Below are 12,858 nucleotides of genomic sequence, written 5' to 3' on the forward strand. Positions count from 1 at the left end.
ATCTGCATTGTCATCAAATCACCAGACGCCCAAATCAGGACCGCACAAGTTTCCCTTTATCAGCTGAAACAAAGGACTGAAGCGTTGAAATGAAACCCATTAGGCGTGTGGTGAAGGAGGCTGGGGGCCCACAGGAAAGCCCACGTGGACTGTAGTTGTTTAAGTGTGAGGCCTTTCTTTTCAAGTTGAGTATTTTTAAAAGAGACTTATTTTATTTATTTGAAAGGCAGAGGGACAGAGAGAGATGAGGAAAAATCTTTCAGCTGCTGGTTCATCCCCCCAAGTGGCTGCAAAAGCCAAAGCTGGACCAGGCTGAAGCCAGGAACCAGGGGCTCTATCCTGGTCTCCCATACGGGTGGCAGGGGTCCAAGCACTTGGGCCATCCTCTGCTGCCTTCCCAGGTGCGGTAGCTGAATTTGCTCCCCGGGAACTGAATCAGAAACAGAGCAGCCGGGACTCAAACCGGCACTGTGATATGGGAAGCACGCGTCACACACGGTGGCTGTGCCACAATGCCAGCCCCCAGGTATGAAGTCCTGAACAAGAAACTCATCTTCTTATATTTTGTCCCAATCAGGGCAAAATCACCCAGAGGTTAAGGAAGAAATTGCTGAGGGACCCAGGAAAAAAAAATCTTTGAAGGATGGTTGAGGACACTGTGTGTTTTGGAGCCAAGAAGCCTCCTGGGGACGTGGTTTCTGTCTTCAGGGGTTGCTTCCTGGGAGAGGAGCTGGACGATCAGGCAGGGGACACAGCCAGGACCCTGGGACCCCGGAGGATGAGTCACAGGAAGATGCGTTTTGACTCAGCGTGAGGAATGCGATTCTAATCATTAAGTCGTCCCACACTGCAACAGGAGCTCCTGGAAGAAGCACACTTGTTTTTTTTTTTAATTACAGAGAAAAAGGTCTTCCTTCCATTGGTTCACACCTCAAATGGCCACTACGGCCAGAGCTATGCCGATCCGAAGCCAGGAGCCAGGTGCTTCCTCCTGGTCTGCGTGCGGGTGCAGGGGTCCAAGCACTTGGGCCATCCTCCACTGCCCTCCTGGGCCACAGCAGAGAGCCGGACTGGAAGAGGAGCAACCGGGACCAGAACCTGGTGCCCATATGGGATGTGGGCGCTGCCGCAGGCGGAGGAGTAGCCAAGTGAGCCACGGCGCCAGGCCCCAGAATCACACTTCTCAACCTGTGATGTTTGACCAACGCCATCTGAAGAGGATTCACTGATGAGAACTTGCACTTGCTGGCGGTGGGGGTGGCGAGAGGAAGGAGTGGCTTGTCTTCCAAAGTCCCTTTTGGTTCCTAGATGATTCTAGATGCTCTATTCCTTCTTATTTATTTTCATTTTATTTGAAAGGCAGAGGAAGAGAGAAAGCTCTCCCTTACACCAGTCCACTCTCCAGATGCCTACAACAAGTGGGGCTGGGCCAGGTTGAAGCCAGGAGCCAGGAACTCCAACTGGGTCTCCCCTGTGGGTGGCAGGGACCCAGTACTTGAGCCATCACCTGCTGCCTCGTAGGCACATCAGCAGGAAACCGGATTGGAAGTGGAGCTGGGATTCACACCTGGAAGAAATAGGACGCAGTGTCCCCAGTGGCGTGGTAACTACAGGGCCAAATGCCTTCTTCCCTTCTTGATTAATGTCTTAGCATCGCACAAGCTAAGCTGAACATGCAGATGGACTGGGAGGGGCTGCAATGTTTGAGGGGGAGGGGGATGGAAGGCTGAGGAGGGCCCCAGGCCAGCTGGGCGCCCTGGAAACAGCCAGACAGCTTCCTCCCATAGGGTCCCAGCACCGGAAGTCTGGACAGGAGGTCTGACCTCTTGTCCTGGGATTTCCCCCTCCCTGAAAGCAGTTACTGAAGGCAGGGTGGGGTGGGGGTGGGGAAGGCGCACGCAGTAGGCTGATAATTCCTCACACCTGTTGGGGTGAGGTAGGGGCTGTCAGTGCGCGCACCTGAGGGAAAGGGGGCAGAGGCACGTGGAGGACCCTAGCCACTGGCGATGGGGCTGCCAGGAGAGAGCGAGGACAAGGGCGGGGGCGGGGTGCCGCTGTGTGTACAGTCATTGATTTTACGTCATTGTGGACCAAGACAGGAAATGCCTTCTCATGGAAGAAAAAGTACAAAGATGAGACGTGGAGGGGAAATTCATCCACCTCTCCAGAGGGGCTTCTCAGAGCGGACGGACCGGCGGGCAGGGGTGGGGGGAGGCGCGCCCTGCCAGGGGCAGCCTGGTGTGGCGGAGAAAGCCTGAATGTGCAGCCAGGAGACCCGGTTCGGTGCCAGCTCCGCCCGTGGTGAGCCATGGGACCCCCTGCTCTGAGCCACGAGCCGGTCTGAAACCTTGGGGGTGGCACTGGCTGACCTCTGGAGCCCTCCTGGCCTGGGTCATTTACGTCAATCATTTACATGCCAATCAAGTTCGTTTGTAGCCAGAAAGTCAGCATGTGGAGTCACAGCAGGACCCTGTGTGGCTACGCCTGTGCTGTGCTTCAACTTAGCAAGTCCACATCCACCTTCCAGTGCTGTTCCCTTGGAGAGCTCCTGGGCTCACTCTTCTGAAATTGAAGGAGTGGCAGGGAATTGGGTCCCTGGCTTGTCCGACGGAGGGGTTCCCCAAGACAAGGGACTGGGCACACTGGGCAGGTTGGCCACCTGGGTCGGGGTGGGGAGGAAAGAGGAAGGTATGAGCTGGTCTTGGGGGAGAGGTCTTGGGAGAGTGTTTCCCCTGTGCCTTTCTATGGGGGGTTGGTCATGTGCATCGTGGTTGTCGTGGAAACTGGGGGTCCCAGAGGAGAAGCGGGGAGCAGACTACACTAGACATCAGCCCCAGTCGAGACAACGGTTGCCAGGAAAGAAACTTAAACCCTGACTGGCACTGAGGCTGTGGGGGATTTTCCCTTTTTCTTCAAAAAAAAAAAAAAAAAAAACAGAAAAGACACAGTGGAAACAAAAATGATGAGTTGTGAGCAGGCAGCAGCCCCCGGCAGCCCCAGGAGACAGCGCGCAGCTCATTTGCCTACATTTGCAGCTGCCGCCTGCCGCTCTCTATAGGCACTGGGGCAGAGCCTCCCGCGGTTGATCAGATACTGACCGGTCTGGCGAGTCCCGGCCACCACCATGAACTACCCCATGACCCTGGATGTGGACCTCTTGAACTACAATCTGGAGGACGTGGTGAGTAGGGACCGGACGCTCCCTGTGGCCCAGGCCCTGCTTGGAATTCTTCATCTCCTGGGCCAGCATCCAGGGGACAGGGAACAGCTTGCCAGTCCCCTCCCACTGTGGGTCTGTCGAATCTGGACTGGCCCACGGGCTCCTGTCTTCTGAGCTGCTCTCTCTCCCAGTCTCCGGAGGGAGCAGAGCTGTCGCACTTTGCGGGCGTCTTTTAGAGGGCATTGGGAGACCCGGGCTCAAGCCTCCCCAGCCTCGCTGTGTGGCCCTCCTTTCTTCTCGATGGGCCCCTCTCTTCAATTCTCGGGATTGGGATGGGCGCTGGACAGGCACTGGACGGGCGCGTGCTTTGGAGACTTTCTTAATGTCAGGGCGCTGGCACTGCTAACGGAGCTATCAGCGTGCCCGTGTTGCTCCCTCGCTGAATGACTGTCGCATCAGTCTGCTCTGTGTTGGAGGGAGAAGGGGAGGACTTGGTCCGGCCAAGAAGAGACAAATCACTCCCTGCGAGCTCCTCAGTGATGACTTTGTGCCCAGCGGAGTTGGTGTGAGACCAGATGGCAGCAAGGGAGAGGCCCCTAGGGAGCCGGGGTCAGGGCACAGGGGACCCTCCCGGGCCGAGGGAGCCCTGCATTGGACCTGGAAAGGTCTAGAGCACGCCGTGGCCACGCTCAGAGGACTGCAGTCCCTAGAGATAGAGTGTTCTTGGAAGGGTTTCTTGGGTGGGCTAAAAAAATGGTCCCCAGCCCCACTCTGCCACACCTGGGTCTCTCCAGTGAAGCATAATGGTTTGGTTGACTTGGCTGTCAACTGGGCTTGTGAAGGGTGTGTGGGGAGCAGCTCAACCAGAGCACCCTGGGGTGCCTGGGTGCAGACTTCTTGGAAACGTCCTTATGGTCTTTTCTCGGCCTGGGGTCAACGACGTCTCTCTGAGCTACATTCTGGGCCAGGTCCTAAAGGACCAAAGCTTGGTCCCTACCAGGTCTTCTGACCTGAAACTCACCCTGAGACCCTGCCCCGCCCCCCCAGCTGCCCCTCGCCTGTGTCCTTCCCTCCACCAACTATGTCCCCAGAGTTGCCGGGAGAAGCCCATCTCTCTCTCACTTGCGCAGACCCCAGGGCTGGGAAGTGTCGGTAGAACAGGGGCAGAAAGCGAGGGAGAGGGCTCAGAACCCAGAGTCCGGCCTCCCAGACCCAATCCCTGGTGAAAATCGCAGCCAGCTCCGTAGTCTGTGGGACCCGGTGTGAAATGAAAACACGGGGCACCCTGTTGAGAACTGATTGAGAACGTGAGGGTGGCAAGAGCGGGCATTAAACCAAGGCCAGAGCCCTTCTGTGTGCAGCTACATGGGGTCCCTGCATCAGACGCCACCTTGAGTCTCCGCACAGGGCCTGGGCGAGGCCCCCAGGCACCCTGAGAGCCCACTGCCCTGGCGGGGTACTGTGCTCCTAGCCTGGCCCCCCCAACCCCGGCTGCTGGCCGTGCCTGATTAGGTGAGACTGGTGTCTTCCTGTGCCCCCGGCTTTGAACTGACCACGGGCCCTGACCCAGTTGGATATCTTAGCAACCACCTGGAGACCTGGCCGTTCCTGGCTTCTGAGAAACCTCAAAAGTTTCCCCTAACTGCACGCCTCCTTCCACTGCGTGACCTGCGAGAGGCAGGTGGGGGGCGGGGGACGTGTCTCTCGGCTGGCTTCATGGCACACCTCAAATGAGCAGTCTTGGGCCAGGCAACCCAAACATTTCCAGACCGCATGCCCGACCCAGGCTCTGCGCTGCTGGGCTCTGCCTCCACTTCCCTCCCGTGTACTCGGGCCAGGGCTGCTCCCCTCAGGGACGCAGGCTGTCTCTCCCCACCCTACACACCCTGCAGGGCCCTGAGCAGTGAGGGCAGAGTCCTCCCTCCCCTCTGGAGTTAACGGACTTCCTAGCCCTGGGCTTCCCGGTCCCCACCCTGCCCTCATCCAAACCAAGCTCTGGCTTCTGCACCCAGTGCTGGGTTCAGAACCGAGGGCTTGAGTGTGTAGGCCGAGTGTTGGCCAACCTGCGTGCCCTCCCATTCTCCTCTTGAATTCTAAGATCAACTCCAGCTGCGTAAAATGTCTGCTTTCTTGAGGCTGCCCTGTTGGAATCTCACGGACGGAGGAGAAACCTAGATGGCTAAGAACCTGCAGGAAGCAGGAGCCTGGTGCCTGGGGCAGGCCTGCCAGGGACCCATGCTGCTGGGGAGGCACAGCCCCTGTGCACGGGACCCTTGGTGGGTGGGGGGAGCCTCCAGCCAACAGCACGCAGACCTGGGCTGGGGCACCTCTGGTGGCGGCCAGGAGGGGAAGCCACTGGCGAGAGGGGTGAGGCGGCCCAGGCCTGGTGATCACCATCGACCGTGAGTGACCAGAGGATCAGAGGCGAGGGAGCCTGCCCACGTGCACTGTCTCGTTTCACCAAGGAGGGGTGAAGAAGAGGAACCAAAACCTGCTCAGGCTGCCTCTGGGCTTTTACCTTGGAGGAGGGGCGGATCCCCCGCCACAGTCAAGTCAAAAGTCCCAGAGCGGGGTGGGTTTTTGGTACAACAGTTATGACATCACTTTGGGGGCGGGCGTTGTGGTACCGTGGGTGAGACCGCTGCTCGGGATGCCCACGTCCCACATCAGAGTGCTCTGGTCCCAGCTGCTCTGCCTCTGATCCAGCTTCCTGCTACCGTACTTGGCAGGCAGCTGATGATGGCTCAAGCGCTTGGGTCCCTGCCACCAGTATGAGAGATCTGGATGGAGCTCCTGGCTCCCCCAGCAGCCCTGGCTGTTGTGGGCATTTCAGGAGTGACCTAGCAGATGTAAGACCTCTCAACCTCTCTCTCTGCCTTTTAAGTAGGTGAAAACAAACAAATAAATAAAAAGACATCACTTGGGACATCTGTATCCCATATCAGAGTTCTTGGTTCAAGCCTCAGCTCCACCTCCAAGAACTCGCCCTCTAGAGCCACACCCAGGACCATGCTCCTGGCGGCCAGGACCCTTGGGGTCAAGACGGACTGGACTCTGGCAGCATTCTCTTGGGGTGGGGTGAGAAAGGGGGGCAGTGTAACAAAGGACAAGCTAGAGTCTCAGACAGCCTACAGGGAGCATAGGTCTGCTGACGGAAAAGTGGGGTAAGGGGTTCAGACTCACACCTGCACCCTAGCCCAGGCTCAGTGCCCCCAGAGCCCTGCACCCCTCAAGCCACTGACGGCTGGAGTGCGAGGGGCCCCGGCCGGCTCCACGCTCCACGCCTGACTCTCAGCTGTGAACACCCACGTAGGGACATAAAAGGAGATGGAGCCTGCCCGCTCCCCACGGCCAGAGCGATGACCGGCTTCCCGCTGCCAGTATGACTCAGACCTCAGGGCCCTGGGCTCGCTCAGTGAGCCACGCACTTGGCAGGCAGCTCTGCCCACCCCCCCCCCACCTCCCCCACCACCACCACCGCCCCCTTCCTGGGGCTGGGAAGCAAGGGCAGGCAGGGGCAGGCGGGGCTGCAGAACAGTCTAGAAAATGGAAGGCTCTGGGAGCTGAGGTGCATGAGGATCACGCTAAGAACCAGCCCAACACTGGACAGGGCACAGCAGGGAGCTGTGAGCAGGGGTCCAGCTTCCTTCCCAGGGTAGGAGGCCCCCACCACACACTTGGGCTCACCCGTCCCCTCCCTACCAAGGGCCCTGTCCCGGTGTAGGATAGCTCTGTCTGTTGGGAAGTTGTCCATCCTTTGACCGAAACCCCACCCCCTCAACTTCCGCCCCTTGCTCCTGGGCTGGCCCCCGGCAGCTCACCCCTTGGCCCACTCCGGCCCTCTTGGCCCTGAGGCCTCTTGCCAGTCCTTGAAGACAACGCCCACAGGCTCCTGTCTGGACTGAAACTCCTTCCCAGGGCAGGGTCTCCCTTGCCGTGACCACCAAGCCGGGCTGCTGTCCAGCCGCCCACTCGGAGGTTTCTGTCCACCTAGAGAGAGATAACAGCAGCTCTCCCACAGTCACGTCGCCCCGGTGACTCATCTGAAGCTTGCGGTCACCAGAGTGACAAGTCATTTTCCCACGAGCGGTCGTTAGGAGGCCTTCGCTGGCTTGTCCCTGGACGGTTGATGGTACAAACCCAAGGCCAGCTCTGTATTTTTGCCTGGTGCATTTCCATCTGTTTAGTTTGGGCCTGTGGTTCCGGCTCACGGAGAATCTGGCATTGTCCGAAAGTGTCCGCCAGCCTCGTCCTCCCCAAGGCTAAGGAGGAGGGCACCCAGGATCGACCCCTGCAGAACGCCCCAGGTCCCCCATACACAGAGAATCCCATCGGCAAAGGCAAGAGTGGCTTCTTATAGCCAGAGTAAGGCAGAGAGGCAGCCTCCCTACCTGGAGAGGTCAGGTGGGACCAGAGCCGTCCACTGTCGAGGAACGACTGGGTCCTACAGTGCCCTGGGGGTGGGGGATGGGGGAGGTAACATCTGTGGTCCCACCCACCACAGGCCAAGCACTTTGCACCTTCCCACCCCTCTCCCCACTTCCCTCCCCCTTCCAGTCCCTCATCCTTTTTTTCTTATTTATTTTAATTTTATTTGAAAGGCAGGGGGACAGGAACAGAGACCTCCCATCTGCTGGTTCACTTCCTAAATGCCTACAACAACCAGGCCTGAATCAGGCCAAAGTCAGGAGCCCCAAACTCCATCGGGGTCTCCCACAGGGGTGGCAGGAAGCCAAGTTCTTTACTTGGGCCATCAGCAGTTGCCCCCCCCCCCCCCAGGGTGCAGAGTAGCTGGAATAGAGGGGAGCTGGGACTCGAACCAGGAACCAGGGATGCCAGCCTCCCACGCAACTTTGTAACAGTGCACCAATGCCCAGCCCTCGCAGCGATTGTCTAACCGGATGCCTGGCTCCCTGCTCAGCTTCCACCCAGCTGCTGTGTTTTCTTGCTGACTTTGAGCTTAAGTCCTGGCCCGTGTACAGGCTGTTGTCTCCATCGGCGTCTGCTGTGCCCCATGCCACCCGGTGTGGCCCATCTGGGTACATGTCTGTTGCTGTCTGAGTGTGCGTGCACCAGGGCCTTGGGTTTCTGCAGCTTTGTATGTCAAAGAACAAGTGAGCCACAGCCGTGCTGCTGGCGTGCAGCTTGGAGGGCTCCAGCTGGCACTGCGGGCCACACAACATCCAGGATTTCTGATTCCCCAACTTCCCACCGGGCCAGAGCCAATTAGGACATCTCTCCACGGAGTGGGGAAGGAGAGGGTGGCAGAACCCCTGCGTGTGAGAAGTGGCTTCAACATGTGCCACTCCCAGGCCCTCACAATGGCTGTTTGACACCTCCTGCTGCATGTACTAACAACTCCCACCACCCCAAAACCAGCTTTTTCCTCTCCCTTGCCCTGTCTGCTGAGCGCTTCGTGAAGCAAACAGCTCTTGGAGAGGGGGCAGAAACCCTCTCCCCACGCTTCCCCTAAACCTGGCTTCTCAGAGCCGAGGGGCCCTGAGGACAAGTTCACTGCCTCGGCTTCAAATGAGCAGTGAAAACAGCAGGACGCCAACCAGCCTGCATGCGTTGGAGGGTGAGAATTTGAGAGGGTCTCACGAAAGAGCCTTCTGGGCCAGACAGGCTGGCTGGACCTAAGCCCTCCCCGGAGCACAGAGGCAGCCAGGCTGCAGCCACTGCCAAGGCAGGTGGAGTCCAGCCCAGCTAGCTGCCCAGGCCCTGCTCGCTCCTCCCTCTGAATTCCTTTGCTCACTGCATGTCCCTGGGAACTCCTGCTGAATTCCACTGAGTCCAATGGTTGTACTCGGGGACGATGTTGGAAATAACTCCCACCAGGGAGCAAGAACTTCAGATGGGCTCCGGACTGGCCAAGGTGTTGGGAGGAGGCGGGCATTGCTTAAAGAGGCGCCTGCTTCCCGCCCAGGAACAGCACAGCCCCGGCCCTCTCTGGGAAGCTGCTCTCAGAGCAGTTCAGTACGCATCTGCGTTGTGGAGCGGGCAGTGGGCCTGGCCGCAGGAGCTCAGCATCCAGAGAGAGTGAACGTGCCAAGCCTTAGTGCTGTAACACATGCACACGCATTATGGGTGGAAGGAGCTAAGGAGGAGGCAGGAAGGTGGAGTTGAGTTGGGTTTTGAAGGCAGGATAGGAGTTAGATGGGTTGAAAGGCCGGCCGGGCGAAAGGAAGAGTTTGCACAAAGGTTTGGGACCACGAAAGTGCTGGAGTGTGGGCAGCCAGGAGAACAGTGCACCTGGCATCGGGGGCCTTAAGCAATAAAGTAGGTCGGCTCAGATGTCAGAGAACTCTGCACCGTGGTGGCATTTACAGGCCTTGCTGGGGAGTCAGTCCTCGCCTTACAGGGCCATGGTGTGCAGATGAAAACAGAACCCTTTTCTTAAACAAAGGCATGTGTGTTTCTGAACACCCCACACGAGCAAACAGTGGAGAGCTCTGGTTTAGAGGCAAAGAGGGGAGCCCGCACCGCACAGGGTGTGTGGCCCCAGGGAAAGCCTGTGGTACCCGCAGTCATGGGCGCTGTTCAGAGTCCAGGGAACCGCGCCTGTGGCTCTGAAAGTTAGCAACGTGTGGAACATCTTGCCCTCGGAGGACCTGCTCACAAACCTCTCCAAGCGCGGCGGTGAATTCTGTTGTGCGAGCCCAGCTCGGTTTGGTTTACTCTGATCTCCATTCATGATATCACAAAAATAACTTTTTCCTATACTTGTAATTGACTTTGCTATGAAATGTGAAACTGAAAAGAAAAAAAAAAAAGATAAAGACAAAAAGAAAGGAAAACCACTGCTCACAGGTGATGAGCTGCCGAGACGTGTGCAGTGGGATTGGTGGGGTGGAAACTCAGCCTGTGCAGGAGGCGGACAGGGAAAAGCTGACGGGACAGGGTCATGGAGACAGACTATAGTCCCGCGCCTCAGGGTGAGGACGAGCTGGACAGAGACCATGGCAGGGGGACACGGGCGCGAGCCGTGGATGCTGTCACTGCACTGTGTGTCTCCTCCCTCCTTCTTAAGGACCCACTCCTGGGACCAGAAGACAGGACGCAGGTGGGGGCATGGGTCTCTGCACCACTGGGGGACAGGCGTGACTACAATTGTCCCAGGGCAGCAAGAAAGCTCTATGGTGGCCAGCACAGCTGTCCCCTGCTCCCCGGGAACCCTTGCAATTTGAGAGTACCTACAGCCTAGGGGACAGAGCAGGCTCATCGTTTACAGAATCGCCTTTCTGATCCCACCTAAGTGGATTTGAATTGCCACGGGGAGGGGGCAGTTGGAGAGGGGTGGGAAGAACAGAGCTGGGAGGTGAGGTGCACCAGGTGCAGGGGACAGCTGTGAGTGAAAGGTATGAAAACAGGCACCATGTCTTCCTTTGCGGTTAGCCGGGTAAACAACCTGAGCCGGGGTGGGAGGGGGTGTTGGGGTGGGAGGCCGTGTTGGGGAGCGAGGAGGAGGATGGGGAGGAGGGAACTTCCGCAGGCAGAGTGGGCACGCCCCCTTCGCTTGGAGCAGCCTCCTCCCCTGCACGGTGCCCGGTCTCCGGTCTCCGGCACTTCCTTCTGCCTGTCTCTGCTTCCTGGCCGTGGGGGATCTGCGAGGCATGGATGTAGCAGAGGCCTTGCCCACGCTCCCCTCCCAGCAGCCTTGAGAGCGAGGCACAGGCAGCGTGGCTGAACGTACTGGCTCTGCGGCTAGCCAAACGCCGAATCCAACCAACCTGGTCTTCAGCAAGACACATCCATAAGGCTAGCACAATCCGAGCGTGTGCGGATGAAACCAGAAGAGAGGCAGTTGCCGCACTTTCAATGATCATGAAGACAGGAAGACAGGGACCAATCAAAGGGAAGCCAGCTTCAGTCCGCTCCTGACCCGCCCCCAGCAGGCTCCCAATGGCTACTGCTCAGAGCTGCAAGAGCTGGCTCCTTGTCCCCACCAATCCGGCCCCCAGGCTGCACTTGTGACTCCAGCCCCAGAGCGTGCAGCCTTCCACCCCTGAGAACGCCTATGCGCAAAGCAATCTGCGGGGGCACAGCCCTCCAGAGCCAGGAGCACGCCGCCCTCAGGGTATCCTTCCACCCGTGAAGAATTAGTCCTTCTTATAGACAAAAAACTGAAGCTGGGCAAGACAAGCTGATTGGTGCAAGGATATACTCAGGGGGCAGGATTTTGCCTCGATGGTTAAGATGCTGTTTGGGACAGCCCTGTCCCGTCCTGGAATGCCTGGGCTTGAGTCCTGACTCCGCTCCTGAGTCCAGCTTCCTGCTGATGCGCACCTGGGAGAGAGAGGGTGCTGGCTCCAGTAGCTGGGGTCCTGCCACCTGCATGGGAGACCCCGCTTTGGTCTGGACAAGCCCTGGCTGTGGCAGGCATCTGGGGAGTAAACCAGCGGACGGAAGCTGTGTCTGTCTGTCTCTGCCTCTAATAATAACCATAGATAACTTCTAAGAAGGGATAGACTAAGGAAAATTGGAATTTGGGCAGTGGGGCACTTGGGGATGCAGAGACAAAAGCAGTCAGCCCAGAAGGGCAGGAAAAGTACACGAGGGAGGCAGGTTCCCCTCGGAGCAGAAAAGCAGCGTCCTCAGCTCCTCACCCTCCCGTCTCCTTGTCCTTGCAGTACAAGGAATTCCTCAACTACAATGACAGCACGGAGCCCACGCAACTGGAGAGCCACTTCTGCTCCAGCGCCGAGGGGCCCCTCCTGAGCTCCTTCAAGGCTGTGTTCATGCCCGTGGCCTACAGTCTCATCTTCCTCCTGGGCATGCTGGGTAACATCCTCGTGCTGGTGATCCTGGAGAGGCACCGGCAGACACGCAGCTCCACCGAGACCTTCCTGTTCCACCTGGCCGTGGCCGACCTGCTGCTCGTCTTCATCCTGCCCTTCGCCGTGGCCGAGGGCTCCGTGGGCTGGGTCCTGGGGACCTTCCTCTGCAAAACGGTGATCGCTCTGCACAAGATCAACTTCTACTGCAGCAGCCTGCTCCTGGCCTGCATCGCTGTCGACCGCTACCTGGCCATCGTCCACGCCGTGCACGCCTACCGCCACCGCCGCCTCCTCTCCATCCACATCACCTGTGCTACCGTCTGGCTGGCGGGCTTCCTCTTTGCCTTGCCAGAGATTCTCTTCGCCAAGGTCAGCCGGCCCCACCACAACGACTCCCTGCCACGCTGCACCTTCTCCCAGGAGAACCAAGCCGAGACCAACGCCTGGTTCATCTCCCGCTTCCTCTACCACGTCGGGGGCTTCCTGCTGCCGATGCTGGTGATGGGCTGGTGCTACGTGGGCGTGGTGCACAGGCTGTGCCAGGCGCAGAGGCGCCCTCAGCGGCAGAAGGCAGTCAGGGTGGCCATCCTGGTGACCAGCATCTTCTTCCTCTGCTGGTCGCCCTACCACGTCGTCATCTTCCTGGACACCCTGGCCAGGCTGAAGGCCGTGGGCAACAGCTGCGAGCTGCACGGCTCTCTGTCGGTGGCCATCACCATATGCGAGTTCCTGGGCCTGGCCCACTGCTGCCTCAACCCCATGCTTTACACCTTTGCCGGCGTGAAGTTCCGCAGCGACCTCTCTCGGCTTCTGACCAAGCTGGGCTGCGCCGGCCCCACCTCCCTGTGCCAGCTCTTCCCCAGCTGGCGCAAGAGCAGCCTCTCCGAGTCCGAGAACGCCACCTCCCTCACCACCTTCTAG

The 12,858-nt window shown here is 58.7% G+C and overlaps 1 protein-coding gene across 2 annotated transcripts; it reads left to right on the forward strand.

Moving 5' to 3' along the window:
• Positions 1–3,124: 3,124 nt before the first annotated feature.
• CXCR5 (C-X-C motif chemokine receptor 5) lies at positions 3,125–12,858 on the forward strand. Of its 2 annotated transcripts, XM_062198386.1 has the most exons (3): positions 3,125–3,181; positions 4,298–4,312; positions 11,797–12,858. In XM_062198386.1, exons 1-3 carry the CDS (start codon positions 3,125–3,127, stop codon positions 12,856–12,858), a joined length of 1,134 nt encoding a protein of 377 aa, XP_062054370.1. The 2 variants fall into 2 exon arrangements, with proteins under 2 accessions (XP_062054370.1, XP_062054371.1); XM_062198387.1 differs by lacking the exon at positions 4,298–4,312 and having other exon boundaries at positions 11,791–12,858.

This window comes from Lepus europaeus, chromosome 7 (genome assembly GCF_033115175.1).
Source record: "Lepus europaeus isolate LE1 chromosome 7, mLepTim1.pri, whole genome shotgun sequence".
Taxonomy (NCBI): Eukaryota; Metazoa; Chordata; class Mammalia; order Lagomorpha; family Leporidae; genus Lepus; species Lepus europaeus.